We start from the raw sequence: 17,949 nt of genomic DNA, 5'->3' as shown, positions 1-17,949 counted from the left end.
TCTTGGCTTACCTCACTCAACATGGTTTTTCTAGTTCCATCCATTTCCCTGTGAATGCCAATATTTTGTCCTTTCTAATGGCTGCATAATATTCCATTGTATATAGGTACCACAATTTTTGGATCCATTCATTTGTAGTGGGGCATCTGGGTTGTTTCCATATCCTGGCTATTGTAAACAGTGCTGCAATAAACATGGAGGTGCATGTGTCCTTGTATTCTGGTTCCTGTTGTCCAGGATAGATGCCTAGGAGTGGTATGGCTGGGTCATAGGGGAGGTCTACATTTAGCTTTCTGAGGACCCTCCAGACTGCTTTCCGAAGTGGTTATGTTAGTGTACATTCCCACCAGCAGTGCACTAGAGTTCCTCTTTCTCTGCATCCCCCACTAGCATATGTTGTTGGGATTTTAATGAACTTGTATATTGAACTTGTATATCAATTTTGGCAGTATGGCTATTTTCACTATATGCCTATCCAAGAACATGGAAGGTCTTTCCATTTCCTGGTGTCCTCTTATAATTTCTTTCAATAAGTTTTTATAGTTTTCATTAAGTAGTTCTTTTTACACCTTTGGTTAGGCTAATTCCTAAATATTTTATTTTTTTTGAGGTTATTGTAAATAGGTTGTTTCCTTGATTTCCCTTTCTGCTTGTAATTGTTGTTGTACAGAAAGGCAACTGATTTTTGTGGGTTGATTTTGTATCCTGCTACTTTGCCAAAGTAGTTTATAAGTTCTAAGAGTTTGGGGGTGGAGTGTTTGGGATCATGGGGATATAGTTTCATGTCATCTGCAAAAAGAGATAGTTTAACTTCTTCCTTCCCTATGTGGATCCCTATAATGTCTTTTTCTTGCCGTATTGTCTAGCAAGAATTCCAGAAGTATATTGAAGAGGAGTGGTTAGAGTGGGCATCCTTTCCCCATTAAGTATAATAATTGGCTATTGGTCTGTTATATATGGCTTTTCTTATTTTAAGGAATGTTCCTTCTACTCCTATTTCCTCCAGAGCTTTTAATGGGTATTAATGTTGTATCTTATCAAAAGCCTTTTCTGCATCAATGGAGATAATCATGTGGTTCTTGACCTTGGATTTGTTGATGTGATGGATTACATTTATTGACTTAATGTATGTTAAACCATCCCTGCATCTCTGGGATGAAACCTACTTGGACTTCTAGTGATATCTATCTGATGTGGATCCCTGTTCTTGATTGCGTTCTTTAGGTTGTGTTCCCCCTCTTAGTAGTCTTTGATTCTTTTTTTTGGCTAGTCGTTGGGGCCTGAACTCTGGGCCTGGGCGCTGTCCCTCAGCTCTTCAGCTCAAGGCTAGCACCACTTCTGGCTTTTTTTTCTACTTATGTGGTGCTGAGGAATCAAATCCAGGGCCTCATACGTGTGAGACAAGCACTCTACCACTGAGCCACCTTCCCAGCCCTTAGTAGTCTTTGTAATGCTGGCTTATTGTTTATGAATTCATTTAGTTTTTCTTTACTATTGGAAATTTTCGTTTCTCCATGGAATGTGAATGCTAGCTTTGCCGGGTGTATCTGGGCTGGCAGTTATTGCTTCTCAGGGCTCAGATTGTACTTTATCAGGCTTTCCTTGCATTCCGTGTCTGTATGGAGAGATCTGCAGTGAGTCTGATTTTTTTTTTCTATTATAGTATAGCTCATTCTTTGTTTTTGCTGCATGCAAGATTGTTTCTTTATCATTCAGATCTATCATTTTTACTATAATGTGCCTAGAAGTGTTTCTTCTGGGATCCTGCTTGTTAGGTGTTCTGTATGCATCTGTTATGTAAGTATGATGTTCTCTTTTAAGATGGGGGAAATTTCCATTGATAATCTTACTGAATAGGTGTTGCATTCCCTTGCTCTGATATTCCTTACCTTTGTCCACTCCAATTATACGAAGGTTAAATTGCTTGGCATAGCTTGCTCTTGGATTTCCCTTTGGCATAATTTAAGTGATTTTTCCCTATCTGTGACTTTTTTTTTCCAGTTGTTGCGTTTTGTCTCCCGTATCTGATATTCTATTTTCCATTTTGTTCACTCTGTTACCTATGGCTTCCATTGTGGTTTGCATGGAGGAAATTGAGCCATTTATGGTTTCTATGTTGGTTCTCAGAATATTAATCTCATCTCTTAGCGAGGTGTGTACTGCATCCATTTTTGCATGCATCCTCTGTTTGAAATCCTGCACCTCTTTTGACATTTCGTTTCTGTGTTCTTTAAATTTTGGATCTATTTCTTGCTTTAATTCTTGAGTCATTGCCTCCAGCATCTCTTAAATGTAGTGCAATTTTTCTCTGTGATTTTCACATGGGGATTCATGGATTATTGGAGACGAATCTGAAACTCTGTTTTGGTCTATAGGTGGCTTTCTTTGCTTGGTTCTGGATTGGTTCCTGGATCAATTGAAGAAGCTCACTCTCGGCCCTGGGTTGGCTGAGAGAGTCTATACCTGGTCTCTGTTCTGTTGGGGGAGAGGCCGACCTCCAGCTGCTAGTCTGATCCACATAGGGCTCTCAGATGTCTTCTGGAGATCACAGGCAGTTCCTGCCTTTAGCCAAGGACTGAGCAGCCTCAGACTGCTCGTGCTTACTCCTATGGGTGCTCTTGGCAATAATGGGTGTGCTGGATCTACTCTCCCAGTTGCTGGAATCTGCTATGAGTTCCTGAGTATAATCAGGTGCTGGCAGTCTGAGGTGTACAATCCCCAGCCTGGGCTATATAGGTCAGGTTCTGGTGGGGTTTGGGCTTCTGGTTCTCCCACCCTGGACACCCAGGTCTTTTGGCATCATGGGTATGGTTCCCATGGGGTGCGGTTCTTATTTCTAGAAATTCTTATTGCTTCTATTCTTTGGCAGTCTCTTTTTAAGAACTATTAATAATTTTGTTACTTTGAGGATGTTAATTACATTTTAAAACTATACAGTAAAAAATTAATAATTTAAATTATTTTTGCCATATAGTTTCATGTTTCAATTTTAGATTGCCTTGTTAAGATTAGGGTATTTCATTATGCCATGTCCCAGAAAGGCTATAAAGACCGAATGTATTTTCCGCACAGATTTAAATAGTGTCTTTATTAATCATCTTTGTCACTAGATATCATAAAGCTAGCTTCTGTTTCAAATGAGATTGGAATCTGTAAGTATGTAGCAATTGAAGATGGGGTGTTGTTAAACACATATGCCTAAGTACCTCTAGTCTATACTCTGCTCTGGAAACTGAGGCTGATCTTTTAGGAGGTCCCTGACAGCAGGTGAGAGGGCATATACTTTTCCCAGGATCATCAAAACACCAGCTTCACAATAGAATGTTTGTAAAAGAAAAACTTATTTGTGAAATTTTAGTCTAGTAAAATCCAAGTTTTTTTTCGTTTTTTCCTCTTGGTCATGGGGCTTGAACTCTGGGCCTGGACGCTGTCCCTGAGCTCTTCATTCCAAGGCTAGCACTCTACCACTTGAGCAACAGCACCACTTCTGGTTTTCTGTTGGTTGATTGGAGATAAGATACTCATGGACTTCCCTGCTTGGGCTGGCTTTGAACCGCAATCCTCAGATCTCAGCCTCCTGAGTAGCTAGGATTACAGATGTGAACCACTGGCGCTGGCTAGTAAAATCCAACTTTATCTTCCTTAATTTTTCTTTGGCACCACAACAAATAAGGTCTGTCCTTTTGTAGTATCTCTTAGCAACTCTTCAATTATAGGATATGCATTATGTGCATATTTACCTGAAAACTTTTTTCGTCCAGTTTAGACTAGGTTGCTAAGTAAGGGATTTGTAATACTTGGTTGACTTCCAACAAATCCATTTAAACCTAAATGCTACAGTCAATAAACTGTTTCTCTGCAATGACAGTCCAGTTCTAGAGTTGTGCAATGAGTATAGTTTATAAAGAGAAAGCTGGGCAAAGTGGCACATGCCTCTTAATTCCAGCTACTCAGAAGATGCAGGCAGAAGGATTTAGTTGAAGGCCAGACCAGGAAAATGATAGGACACTTGTTTAGCATATGCATACCTAGGGCCTGTCCCCAATGGGGCGAGGTGAGGAGACTATTGCATATTTTTATTTGATTTTTTGATATCCTAGTAAGTACAATACTCATTTAAAATATGCCATCTTTGTATCATTCCAATTTTAGTATATGTGCTGCTGAAGCAATCGCTGTTGCCTATTTTTAAATTGGTTATTTACTCCTTATTTAAGTATAAGGTTCTTTTTGTATTCTTTTTTTTTTTTTTTGGTCTGGTCGTGGGGCCTGAACTCTGGGCCTGGGCATATATCCCTCAGCTCTTCAACTCAAGGCTATAGCGCCCCACCACTTGAGCCACAGTGCCACTTCTGGCTTTTTTCTTTTTGCTTATGTGGTGCTGAGGAATCTAACCCAGGGCCTCATGCATGCAAGGCAAGCACTCTACCTCTGAGCCACCTTCCCAGCCCCTCATTTTGTATTGTTGACACAAGTCTTTTATCGACCACAGGATTTGCAAATGTTTCTTACTAGGCTATGGTTTGTCTTGTTATTCTTTCAACAGTGTCTTTGCAAGGGCAGAGGGTTTTTCCTTGGCTGAACTTGAATTTATCTTTTTTTTCTCTTACAAATTATGTTTTTGTTGGCATGTTTAAGAGACCTTATGCCTGCTATAATGTAGAACAGATAATATTGGGAAACATTTAAAATGTTGACAAGGATTGCTAACAAAATTTTGGCCCAAAAAAATAGACTTCAGATAAAATACCCAGATTAAATAGTGTACCATCCTCACAGTTTAGTATATACATATTCTAAAATGTTCTTTCTTATTTGAAATTTAAGTTTAAGCTGATATCCTACATTTATATTGCAAAATATCTCTACCCTAGTGTACAACTGTTTTTTAATGTGTTTCAAAGACACAGGATTATTAATATCAGAGCAGATGAAAAGAGCAAGGCTTTATAAAAAAAAAACTGCAGAGAAATCTGAAGAGATTCTTAACAATGGAATAAAAAGAAAAAGATCACCTGGAAACAGGAGCTATCCAAATGGAAAAATTCCATCAAACCCAAAACTTACTTCTGATATGGGATTAGTGCTGTTGATGAAAATAACAGGGATATGGGGCCATGAACCTGTGCCTTGAAGGAACATCTGCAGCACACTCCACCTGCTTAGGCTAGTTGACCATTCTTCAAGGAGTTAAGTTAAAGTTCACTTGCCTGTTCCTCAGCTTCAGAGAATCCCTCACATTTTTCCCTTTTTAAGAAACATTTTGTTGGTGATTGGTGGCTCATGCCTGTAATCCTAGCTTCACAGGAGGCTGAGGTCTGAGGATCACAGTTTGAAGCTAGCTTGGGCAGAAAAAGTCCATAAGACTCTTTAACTCCAACAAATTACTTAGAAAAAGCCAAAAGTGGCTCTGTGGCTCAAGTGGTAGAGCACTAGCCCTGACAGTGACCGTGTCAAGCCATGAGTTCAAGCCCCAGGACAGATTTTTTTTTTAAAAAAGAACACCTTTACAAATCTTTGAAGTCTAGAGTATTTTGTTATAGTTTTGTAAAATATTGATTCAGAAAATCTTAATTTTCTTTTACCTTATATTGTAAACTAAAGATAAGTACATTTCTTTAAAGACACACTCTTTGACATATACTTTGTATTATAGGCGGTGAGGTCACTCAAGGAGACAATTGAGGATTGTTGGGACCAGGATGCAGAGGCTCGGCTTACTGCACAGTGTGCTGAGGAGAGGATGGCTGAACTAATGATGATATGGGAAAGAAACAAATCTGTAAGCCCAACAGTTAATCCAATGTCTACTGCTATGCAGAATGAACGGTAAGACCCTGACAGTTTGATATCTAGGAGTATTAGAAACAGACCAAAGAATAGGACATAAGTACTGTTAAACTAACCTAATTGTGTGATGATTAACTCATGTGACCTAATGTTGCAATTTTTCTTTCGGTATTCCCATTTTTCCGTGAAGATAATTTTTTTGTTTAGATACAAGAAGGAACCTACTTTTTTTTTTAATCTTAAAGGTATTTTCCTCTAATAAGCAATGTAAAATATTTCCAGAGTTCCAAAAAATTTGCAAGTACTTCTACATATATTGTCCAATAAATCTTTTGCTACTGTTTCTTCCTCTCCTGCTTTTCCTTTTCTTTTTCTTTGGTTTTTAAGTAAATGGAACTACTTGATTATGTATCCAATTACTGTTTCACTGAACACTGACGTTTTTAGACATCCTATCTAATGCTTTTTCTTTTAGAATACATTACTCTTGCTTTTAAATTAAGACAACTCAAAAGATCTTCCATTCCATTATGAACATTGTTTTTAATGAGACATTTCCTTCGTTATAACTATAATTTGAAAAAGAACTAAAGCTGAAAAGAGCTGGGTGGATGGCTGAAATGGTAGAACAACATCTTAGTAAGCATGAGACCCTAGTACTGCAAAGGAAAAAAATCTTGGTTTGTAGCATTGTTATACAAACTATGGGTCTGGAGTTATGAACGTAGAAAAGAAAGATGTCATAGTTCCTTTTCTTACAAGATCTAATGTCTAACTGTGCTAGTATGCAGTTCACAAGGTTATATTTGGTGATGTTATAAAATTATACAGGAGATATTTTAAACTAAACTTTGCAAACCAAAATAATAACAAAAATCATATTTGGATCTACATACATTTTCAATAGACAATTAATGTAAGATTTGCTTTTAGCAACTTATTAACAACTCCTTTGGACTTTTAAAATAACATCTAAAATGCAAATTTTAAGGTCTTAATAGAAAGCCACTCAGAGTTTAAAATCAATGGTTTATAATGATAAGACAATTTGTTTTAAATGTACATTCTCATCGTTTCATTTTCTTTCTTTCTTTAAGCAACCTGTCACATAATAGGCGTGTGCCAAAAATTGGCCCTTACCCAGATTACTCTTCTTCTTCATACATTGAAGATTCTATTCATCACACTGACAGCATTGTGAAGAATATTTCCACAGAGCATTCAATGTCCACCACACCTTTGACTATAGGGGAAAAGAATCGAAACTCAATTAATTATGAACGACAGCAAGCACAAGCTCGAATCCCTAGCCCTGAAACAAGCGTCACCAGCCTGTCCACCAATACAACAACCACAAACACTACTGGCCTCACTCCAAGTACTGGCATGACTACTATATCTGAGTTGCCATACCCAGATGAAACAAATCTTCATGCCACAAATGTTGCACAGTCTATTGGGCCAACCCCTGTATGCTTACAACTGACAGAAGAAGACTTGGAGACAAACAAGCTAGACCCAAAAGAAGTTGATAAGAACCTCAAGGAAAGCTCTGATGAGAATCTCATGGAGCATTCTCTTAAACAGTTCAGTGGACCAGACCCACTGAGCAGTACCAGTTCTAGCTTGCTTTACCCACTCATAAAGCTTGCAGTGGAAGTGACTGGGCAGCAGGACTTCACACAGGTTGCAAATGGCCAAGCATGTCTAATTCCTGATGTTCCATCTGTTCAGATCTATCCTCTCCCCAAGCAACAGAACCTTCCTAAGAGACCTACTAGTTTGCCTTTGAACACTAAAAATTCAACTAAGGAGCCCCGGCTAAAATTTGGCAGCAAGCACAAATCAAACTTGAAACAAATAGAAACTGGAGTTGCCAAGATGAATACAATCAATGCAGCAGAACCTCATGTGGTGACAGTCACTATGAATGGTGTGGCTGGTAGAAACCACAGTGCTAACTCCCATGCTGCCACAACCCAGTATGTCAATGGGGCAGTACCTTCTGGCCAGACAGCCAATATAGTGGCACATAGGGCCCAAGAAATGCTGCAGAATCAATTTACTGGTGAAGACACCCGGTTGAATATTAATTCCAGTCCTGATGAGCATGAACCTTTACTGAGACGAGAACAACAAGCTAGCCATGATGAAGGTGTGCTGGATCGTCTTGTGGACAGGAGAGAACGGCCACTAGAAGGTGGCCGAACTAATTCCAATAACAACAACAGCAATCCATGTTCAGAACAAGGTGTACTTACACAGGGTGTTTCAAGCACAGTAGCTGATCCTGGGCCATCGAAGCCCAGAAGAGCACAGAGGCCTAATTCTCTGGATCTTTCTGCCACCAATGTCCTGGATGGCAGCAGTCTACAGAGTAAGTAGAAGGATAGTATAATCTCTTCCATTTGTCCTTGGAACTATTTAAGTAACTACATAGAAGCAAACTGTGTTTTAACTCTTTAGTATTCACCTCTATCACTTTGAGAAATAAAATAAGCCATTTAGTTGGGCCTCAAAAGTAACTAAGAAAAAAAATTTTTTTCATAAAAAGTCAATGCCTCAATAATCAGAAAAATTCCCCGTTTAGTATGTGCTTTATATGGTGGTTGCTTTATAATATAGCTGCCATGAACAAATCAGATTAATTAAATACTCACCAGTTTAAGAACACCGAATAATATTATTGCAGTATAATGTCTGAAATATTTTGTTGTGAATTTTAATGTCTGTTATATCTACATTTAGTTTTTAACCATATATTTTAAGTCCAGAGAAATTTTAGAAAGCTACATAAAGTTGTTCTTAGTTTTTATAGTGTCATCTTTTTCAAGAGTTAAGCATTGAGCTCTCTAATGCAATCTATTGTGCTGTGGGGTCATAGCAACTTAAACTAATAAGTTGATGCTCAGTTTCTTGCCCTAACTACACAAGACAGGAGAGCTTACTAAAATCTCTAACAGTCATCATTATGTTCTTTCTTAGAGTGACAGCACTATAGAGGGAAAAAAATAAAGTTTAAGAAAAAGTAAAATAAAGTCAAGATTTATGATTGTCACAAATTAGAAAATGGAAGAAAGGATACAGCCAATAAAATCTAATCCTTTGTCTGAGGATGAAGCTAGATGGTAGAGTGCACAAGGCATTGCACAAGGCCCTGGATTCTATCTCCAAACTGAAGAAAACAAAAGCCCTTTGCTCTTGTATTATAAATCAGTTGACACACTGATACTGTTCTACATTTGTAAAACATCTTGTCAGGTATAAGAACAGGGAATTAATAGATAATTATACTCCAATGATTCTGTCATTCCTGTATTAGATGTTAGATGCCTTTAAAAGCTGATCCAAGTTCAGCACTGGTGGATCATGCCTGTAATCCTCGCTTACTTAGGAAGCTGAGATCTGAGGAGCGTGGTTGGAAGCCAGCCCAGGAAGGAAAGACCATGATACTCTTATCTCCAATCACACACAAAAAAAAGTCTGAAATGGAGCTGTGGCTTAAGAGGTAGAGCATTAGCCATGAGCAAAAAACCTCGACAGTGCCCAAGCCCTAATTCAAGCCACGGGATAGGCATGCAGACATACACACATATATCTGATCCACTTTGAGCACAGCTCCACTTTGGCTTTTTGCTGGTTAATTGTAGATCACAGTCTTGCATACTTACCTGCCCAGGCTAGCTTCAAACTGAGATCATCAGGTCTCAACCTCCTGAGTAGCTAGGATTATAGATATGAACCACTGGTACCTGGTCACTTTGAACATTTTAATTTTGTGTTTTAGTTTTTGCTTTTGAGACAGGGTCTCAGTGCAATGTGTAACTCACGATACCTGAACTCGCTTTGTAACCCAGGCTGGCTTCAAACTTAGGATCCTACTGCCCCAGTCTTCTGAGTGTTAGGATTATGGGTGTATACTACCATGCTAGGTTTACTTTGAATAGTAATTGGAATGATTCAGTATATTTTACCAAATTAGGATCTCTACCAGAGGATTTGAGAACTAAGAATTAAGAGCTAAGAACTTTGAATTTGTCCATCTCTGTGGGTTTTTAAAGTATTTTCTTCCTTAACCTGTAGTATAATTCAGTCATTTATAAAAATATTTGGTGTAAAGAGTCTCAAAATATGAATTTATTAAAATTGCTTTTGTCTAGGAAAACATTGCCTGGCATCTGCCATCTTCAGATACTAGTTTGACCTTTTCTTAAAATTCAGCCCTAGCCCTTTATAAATGCAGTTCATTTTCTGTACTTTCATTTTCAGTAGGTGAGTCAACACAAGATGGCAAATCAGGATCAGGAGACAAGATCAAAAAACGTGTGAAAACTCCATATTCTCTTAAGCGGTGGCGTCCCTCCACTTGGGTCATCTCCACGGAGCCACTGGACTGTGAGGTCAACAACAATGGTGGTGACAGAGCAGTTCACTCCAAATCCAGCACCGCCGTTTACCTTGCAGAAGGAGGCACTGCCACCACCATGGTGTCTAAAGATATGGGAATGAATTGTCTGTGAAATGTTTTCAAGTTTATGGAGTGAAATTATTTTTTTGCATTATTTAAACATGCAGAGGACATTTTTAAAAAACTGCTTTATCTTCCTGTCAGCACCCCTTTCCACCCCTGCAACAAGACTTGCTTTAAATAGATTTCAGCTATGCAGAAAAGTTTAGCTTATGCTTCCATATTTTTTAATTTTTTTTTAAGTTTTGCACTTTTGTTTAGTCTTGCTAAAGTTGTATTTGTTATGACCACAGAATTATATGTGTGTGTATCAAAAGTGGTCTCAAAATATTTTTTTAAGAAAAAAAAAACAAAAACAATGTATTGCTGATAATCAGTTTGGACCATCTTCTAAAGGTCATTAAATCAGAAGCAAATTAAGACAGGTTTGACTGCAGTGGTGTCTGGTATCCATGTTTTATTTTGGGGCACAAGCTAGTTTATGTTGAGATGTTCTTAAAACATTATCTGTTGGACATTCTTTTCTTCTGTATTTTGTTTGAATGTGCAATAGTCTTTAGACCACACAAAAAAGAAACTTTTTTATAAGCTCTCTTCCTAGCAGGGCACACATTCTTCCATAATATGAACATGCCCCCCCCCATTCTTCCATTATATGAACAGTTTTTTTCTCCGTCTCTCATATTTTTCATAGGTCAGTTTTATGACAGTGAATTTTGCACAGGAGAAAGCCACCTGATTTCTTGCTTTCTCTCTCCTCATGGAGAATGCAGAAACATTGTCTTAAAGGGCTCTAAACAAGGAACTACCAAAACCTATTTTGAAATGCCATTTCTTTTAACCTTCCAAATCCTAAATGTTTCCTTCCAGGCATTTTAATAAGCATATTTGATTTTGGTTTTGGACGTTCAGAAGAGCATAGAACAAAATATAAGACATCATATATTAGCCCTTTTCAATTTTTATTTTATTTTCTATATATGTGTATGTTCCATATTCATTTATTTATGAAGTACTTTTTTATCATAAAACCTACAGAACTAAACTTACATGGAATTTTTAATTAAGTAGATAGTCGATACAATATAGTATTATAGACCATCTTTCACTCAAACAAAATTACATTTCCTGTTTATGACAACTCTGAAATTAATTCATAGTTTGCAACCTGTAGTATCTTCAGTCTGTTCCAGCAAAGCCTAGTGACTTTATCTAAAAATGATTTCTCTTCCCATGACCTAAAACACTGTGTGAAAAATCATTCAACTAGCACGCCAAACCCTTGTGGAGGGAAGGATTGCTGCCAAACTTAATGTGTTTTGCAGACTGAGATCGACCCTCTTCAAATTGGATTTCTTCACTCAGTCTATTTTCACTTGATCTTTGCTATGTGAGCAGCATTTCTTGTATTGAGTATACCTTTTAGTGATAATGTGCCCTTGAAATCTTATTTTTAAAGCTTCCCCCCCTTTTTGTTACTAATTTCTGAAACAGCGGCCTCTGTATCTTTTTTTACATAAAGCACTTTCACCAAATAAGGGAATTTTTCTCTGAACAAATTATTTTCTATCAATTTGCAAATAATGATTATTTTTTCAAATTCTCAGAGTACTTAATAGACATTATCTAAGTTCTAAGGAGATTAAAAAAAAAATTACAAAGAAAATCCCTAAGTTCCTGACTTAGGTTCTTATCTCCAGAACAATATTTTCTCACAGCTCACATTTCCCATGTTGCTGTTCAAAATATTTGTGATTCAACTTGTGTATAAGTGTTCTCTTATTTGCCATCTGCTGTGATCTCATGAATTAGGAGTTACAAGATTGACTGTTTATCCAGCTGGAACTTGATTCTCAATTCTTTGAATTAACATTACTTACTTATACCAAGACTTTTGTCTTTTTTGTTTTATTGACCTGTTTTTTTAAATTCAAAGCAGACCCTTAATATAGGTTTTAGTTGATGGACATAGAAATGTTTTCAGATAGTTATTATCTTTCATCTATGTAACAAATTAATGTTGTGTCTTCCCCAGTAAATCTTTCACTCTATCTCCTATCTGTAAATGTGTTTCAAAGACATCTGAGCATATTGTTTCAAATATTTATGGGAAATTTTTAATAAAAGTAAATTAGTAGTCCATCTCTACTTGAGGGTCAGTGGTCATTTGAGGTCCAGCTGATTTTTTCCAGTCAGAAAAAGAGTTATCTTACATTCTGATATACTTTGTATCAGTTGATTATAAGTTTTTCAACATTTTTAAGTACTTCCTAATATTATATGCTTTTAAAAATGAACATACCATATTAAAAATGTTGTAATTTCCCATTTCATGCAAGCCTGCTTAAGACAAATAATTTCCTTTCTCTCATTTTTCTTTCCCTGGTTTCTCATTAAAAAGTAGGAAAAGTAAAAAGTATAAATCATTTTAATAAATTTTAAATTGTACAGGAGACTTAAAAATCTATAATATACAAAACAAACATGTCAATTTAAGTGATTTAATGTTTAACTATTCATCTGATAGTAAAATTTTTAAGTTAATATTTTAACTGCTGTTAACATTTTGCAAGTAGAAAAGAATTTGGGACCTTTTGAATAAAAGGCCATTCAACTTAAAAATATGAAGAGCATTTCAGTGGATACCAGTATAACCTTATAATCATCATAATAGGTAATTAGAGTCTAATATTGGTTCCCTTAATAAAACCCTGATCATATATAAAAATTAAGTCATTGAAGGAACATAATTTAAGTTATACTTAAACCAAAATGATTTACATATAAAATTTAAAAACCTAAATGCATTATAGGGGAGATATTTATAGAAAGTTATAAGAAGGTACATAGTGAATGCTGAGGTAGAAATACACTATTTTCACATCACAACAACCATATGCCCATTATAATTAACACTCACTTTACAAATGAGGAAATGAAAGTTAAAAGAAGCTAGGTACTTTCTCTAAGGTTCATATGTAGTAACAGGCTAACCAGGTATTAGTCTGATTCTTCTTGTTCATGTCTTATACCACACTGCCCACATGCTAAATGGCAGGATGTATAATGTTCTGACATTTGTAAGGAATTCAGCACCATTGTGCTTTCTATATAAGCCAAACCAGATACCTTAATCATTTTAATAGGCAAATATAAGATATATAAATGTGTCTATGACCATTATTACGTAAGAAATAATTAAAGACAAAATTCAGTCTGCATCTTCCATCATGATCTTAAAATCAATTGACTAAATTCCTACTGTTCTTATGTGGCAGATCTAAAGGTCAAGTAAATTTGATGGGAGGTGTGCAAAGCAATAGGAACAGAGATTTTTCCTAAACTGATTCCATATTAGATTTAGAGAAATTAATTTAACAGAGTTGCAGTCTCCTCAACTCTTTATTCCATCTTCAAAATTTCTGCACTTAGCAATGTTAGACCATTTGTTAATCCAGAGAAGAACCAACAGAATAAGTTGTAGGAAGGATATAAGGATAATGTCTGTATTATAAAACCATTTAGTATAGCTTCCTCACATATAGCTCTGTGTTCCAGAAAACATGTGCTAGTCCTGAATCTGAAATATTAGGAAGGAAAGAACACCGAACATTCAAGCATGTGTTTCAGAGGGAACTATGATAAAATTTGGCAAATATTTTAATTTTGAATACATTCAAGTTTTCTAAGTTAAATGGAATACCTCATAGGCTACAGCTTTCTTACTCATCTTCCAACTCTTTATGAATCTCTCCCTTCAAAATCATTTAAATAAAAAATATTTCAATAAAATTTTTTATTTCTTCCTTAGATTAATGGATATGAATGTCTCCTTAGAGGCTGTTAACTCCTAGAACTTGGGAGTGTGTTGTATTTCTGTGCCACATTTTATAAATTTATTTTTAACTTACTATTGGTCATATGAATGTTATTACAAACTATTCACTGATATTTATTACTTTATCATCTCAACTAACCCTTAAAAGTTAGAAACTACACAAGCCCAATCACCTTAGAGATTGTAACACCCTCACATACAGGAGTCTCACTGAATGATTGGGTAGTATCATGCCTTTGACTGACAATGTCGTTGGTTTTTTTGTTTGTTTGTTTTTTTCTTTTTTAGCAGATCAAGTTGCATTTTAACTTTTACATTGTGAACTATGCAAACTTTGCCCCAAACTACCTTACAGAATCTCCTCCTGACTAATACTCATTGTTTAGGTAAATCTGACAAATACTGTTTGAGCTAATTACACAGAAGTCATTATTAAAAGAAGACTTTTCTCACAGGGCACCCTAAAGGTGGTAGTACTTACAAATTGTGCCTCTTCTATTAGTTCATAGTTTATGTTTGACTTATTCTATCCCTCTGCTGATTTATGGTCTTACATGTCAAGAAAGTTTTCTGATTAATTATTCTCCCTCAATTCAGTTTAAATGTTTTTCTTACCAGTAGGAGAGAACAGTTGGTCATCTTTCTCAACATTGTTACTGTGTAATATGTTTCAGGCTTCTCAGTTAACTTCTAAATCTGTTTATTAGAAAATCTTTCAGATCCTTTACCTTTTCTTCTTAGTCCTATTTTAATGACTCTATTTGTATTTAAGAGCACATAAAATTATATTCTATGTTATATTCAAATTGCACCAGTTAAGTAGGAGTTCAATAGTTTGATAGAATTAAGATGGTACCAGTTGACATTGGATTCAGCCATCAGCACTTAATTTTTGTATTATCTAACATTTTCTATTAAATTTTGGAGTTTTATATTTTCATTAGTTAAAACTAAAAAAACATGTATACCTGATTATTTCACCATTAAAACTTTTAACATGCATTGCAGCAAGCTTAGTGCTATGATTGAGCCACAATGTTTTACATATTTCTTTGTATCAAATATCATATTAAACATTTAATGCAAATTTAACTTTCAAAAGCAAACCCTACAAAAATCAGGTATTATCTATGAACATTTTTGTAGACCACTTTTGAAATACTTACTATTGTTTTTCAACATAGACTGGACTAAATTTCATTTAACTTTTAAGTGATTAAAGTTGGGTATTTGCATATAAAGAAAAATCTAAAAATTCATCTCAAGGTAGATACATTTGAAAGTAAGTACTTCAGAGTTTATGCTGTGTATTAAAATTATGCCCCAAATAAACCTGTTATGTCTTTAAAATTCCAGTTCTGTTATTACTGTGATGTTTGTAGTGTTACTAATGAATATTGTGAACATACATATTCATTTTTAAAACAACTTGAAACACACATTAGAATCTGGGTCAGAGAGAATAATTGTTTAGAATTAAATTACTTCACTAGGGTGTCCAGTTTGTGATTAAATTTTTAAGAAAATTAGTGTATTTGGAATTTACAACTTGGCTTCAGTTTTAAAACAACACTTTCCATTTTATTTATACTTTTAAATTTCAGAAACATCTTTATGCTTTAGACTCACTAGACATAATATTACTTAAAAACTCAGGGTCCTTTTCATCCCTTGTACACTGAAGGCATTCAATTGGTACCAAATAGGCAGTTAGATCCAGTTGAGTATTTAAAGTGGTTGTTGCACCATTTATCTAGAGTTTCATCTTATTATAAGATTTAGTTAAAATCGACATAATATCTGACTTCATCAATCATAAAAACTTGCCCAGTTCTGTAATTACTCAAAAGAAAGAATGACTCAAACTACTTGACTACGTTACAGCAAATTTAAGCCTTAAAGTTGAAGCACAGGCTTAAAACCTTCCTGTTCTTTGGTTAAATGACTTCATGATGGGAAGAAGTGTTTCATTTGGTTTTGTTTTTTCAATAACAGACTGAATAAAGTAAAGTCTTCCAAGAGAATTTTTGAGAGGTAATTTAACATTGTAAAACATCTTTTTCTAAAAGTAAACTAATGAGTTTAATCCTTTGTAACAGCTTGGGTGGTTTTGAGAAGGTAATCTGTGGCAACCTCCCTATCACATCGTCAATGCGAGCAGTGGTTCTTGGAATAGATAGTTCAGTCCCTAAATCAGTATGCTGTGTATTTGAATCTTAGTGGTAAAGATATTTGTAATCAGTCTCAGGCTCTGCACCTTGTTACCAATCCTCTTAACCATATTTTAAACACACACACACACACACACACACACACATACACACACACTTTAAAAAAAAAGAAGTTTAACAGAAAACTAAAAGATGCAATTCAAAGATAGGATTTGGTTTAACTTTGAATTGCTTGACTTCTGTGACTTTTTTTCTGATCACATTTATTTATTTAAGCAATTTTTGTATGCCTTGTTATTTTGTTTCCATAGAAATTATATTGTGTAAATGTTTGTGTAAGCTGGAATCATCCTGAGTTTTTGGTTGATGATTTTTCAGTGAAAATACATGAATAATTGTAAAATACACTATTAGGGTGTTGTAGCTGAAACATGGAGATGTGTAGCTGCTGTGCTTTTTCTAAATGGGCAGGAGAAACATAAGCTACAAAGTATTCATTTCTGAGGATGGTTTTCTGGAAAATAGCTGAAAAATATAGCACTTCCTCAGAACCTTCTTTCTTGTTAACGGGTATCTTTTGTTGGTGTGTTTTCCTCTCACCTTACAGACAAAAAATCATATATGAATTTATGAATAATTACTTTTAGTTACTTTGCTTTTGTATAAGCTGTCTGAGACCTTGCTATGCTGTATAAGTTGTGTTTGATGGATCAGTGTGAGTATGAAATAAAGCAGATCTTTTTTCTTTTGTATTATCTATGGATGCCACTATGAAAGCTGACATTAAGCCACTAAAGAGTTTTCTATGAATAAGTGTAAGTAAATGCTTTGATATATATAAACCTAAATAAAAAGATTGTATTAAGACAGAGTCATTGAAGAAGGAGATTTTAAGGCAGTTCTTTAGGTTTAAAAAGGCTTGCTGTAAAATGGTGCATTATTCCATTTATTAAAGATCATATTAATGACAACAGCAGTTGTAGTTTTTTTTTTATTTCATGAGCTCTCCAGAACTCGTTATTGCCAGCATGATATGTTAGGAAATTTGCATGAGAATAAATCATGTTCTGTTTAATATAACTTTTTTTTTTTTTTTTTGTCGGTCGTGGGGCTTGAACTCTGGGCCTGGGCGCTGTCCCTCAGCTCTTCAGCTCAAGGCGAGCGCTCTACCACTTGAGCTACAGCGCCACTTCCGGTTTTCTGGTGGTTTATTGGAGATAGGAGTCTCACGGTCTCTCCTGCCCGGGCTGGCTTTGAACCGCGATCCTCAGATCTCAGCCTCCTGAGTAGCTAGGATTACAGGCGTGAGCCACCAGCGCCCGGCTTGTCTAATATAACTTTTATAGCCTAGTATAATATATCAAAAAAATCAGAAGAATTGCTATGTTCTGGCCATCTTCAATATACTAGGCACTGTTAGTTATTTCATATACATACTTAATAACTTTCACAACAACCCTACAAAATATATATTATTATCTTTCATTTATAAACAAAGAAATAAAAGGTCAAAAAAATAACTGTCCAATGCCACAGAGCTGGAGTGATGAGACCTTAGTGCACTCTCCATTTTGCTTTAAACTACAGCTTTCAAGCTTTGTTTGTGACAAGAAAAAATCAGAAACACAAGTGGCTTAGTAGTTAGAGTACTTAGAAACATGTATGAAGTAACTTCAGGGTGC

General features: G+C 35.6%; 1 protein-coding gene across 2 annotated transcripts in view; it reads left to right on the top strand.

The window, feature by feature from the left end:
• Bmpr2 (bone morphogenetic protein receptor type 2) overlaps nt 1–17,240 on the top strand; it is a 144,787-nt gene extending 127,547 nt beyond the window's left edge. Inside the window, exons 11-13 of one of the 2 annotated variants that reach the window (XM_070019372.1) lie at nt 5,657–5,829; nt 6,888–8,167; nt 10,063–17,240. In XM_070019372.1, coding sequence (XP_069875473.1) covers nt 5,657–5,829; nt 6,888–8,167; nt 10,063–10,310 — 1,701 coding nt within the window. In that variant the 3' untranslated portion in view covers nt 10,311–17,240. Of the gene's footprint in view, nt 1–5,656; nt 5,830–6,887; nt 8,168–10,059 lie in introns of both variants that reach the window. The other variant, XM_070019371.1, reaches the window with a different exon arrangement.
• The last annotated feature ends 709 nt before the right edge of the window (nt 17,241–17,949 follow it).

The sequence above is a fragment of the Dipodomys merriami genome, unplaced genomic scaffold (genome assembly GCF_024711535.1).
Source record: "Dipodomys merriami isolate MVZ:Mamm:240054 unplaced genomic scaffold, mDipMer1.0.p SCAF_1, whole genome shotgun sequence".
Classification (NCBI taxonomy): domain Eukaryota; kingdom Metazoa; phylum Chordata; class Mammalia; order Rodentia; family Heteromyidae; genus Dipodomys; species Dipodomys merriami.
The sequence above is the reverse complement of the archived record's forward strand: the minus strand, read 5'-3'. Positions and strand labels throughout refer to the sequence as shown.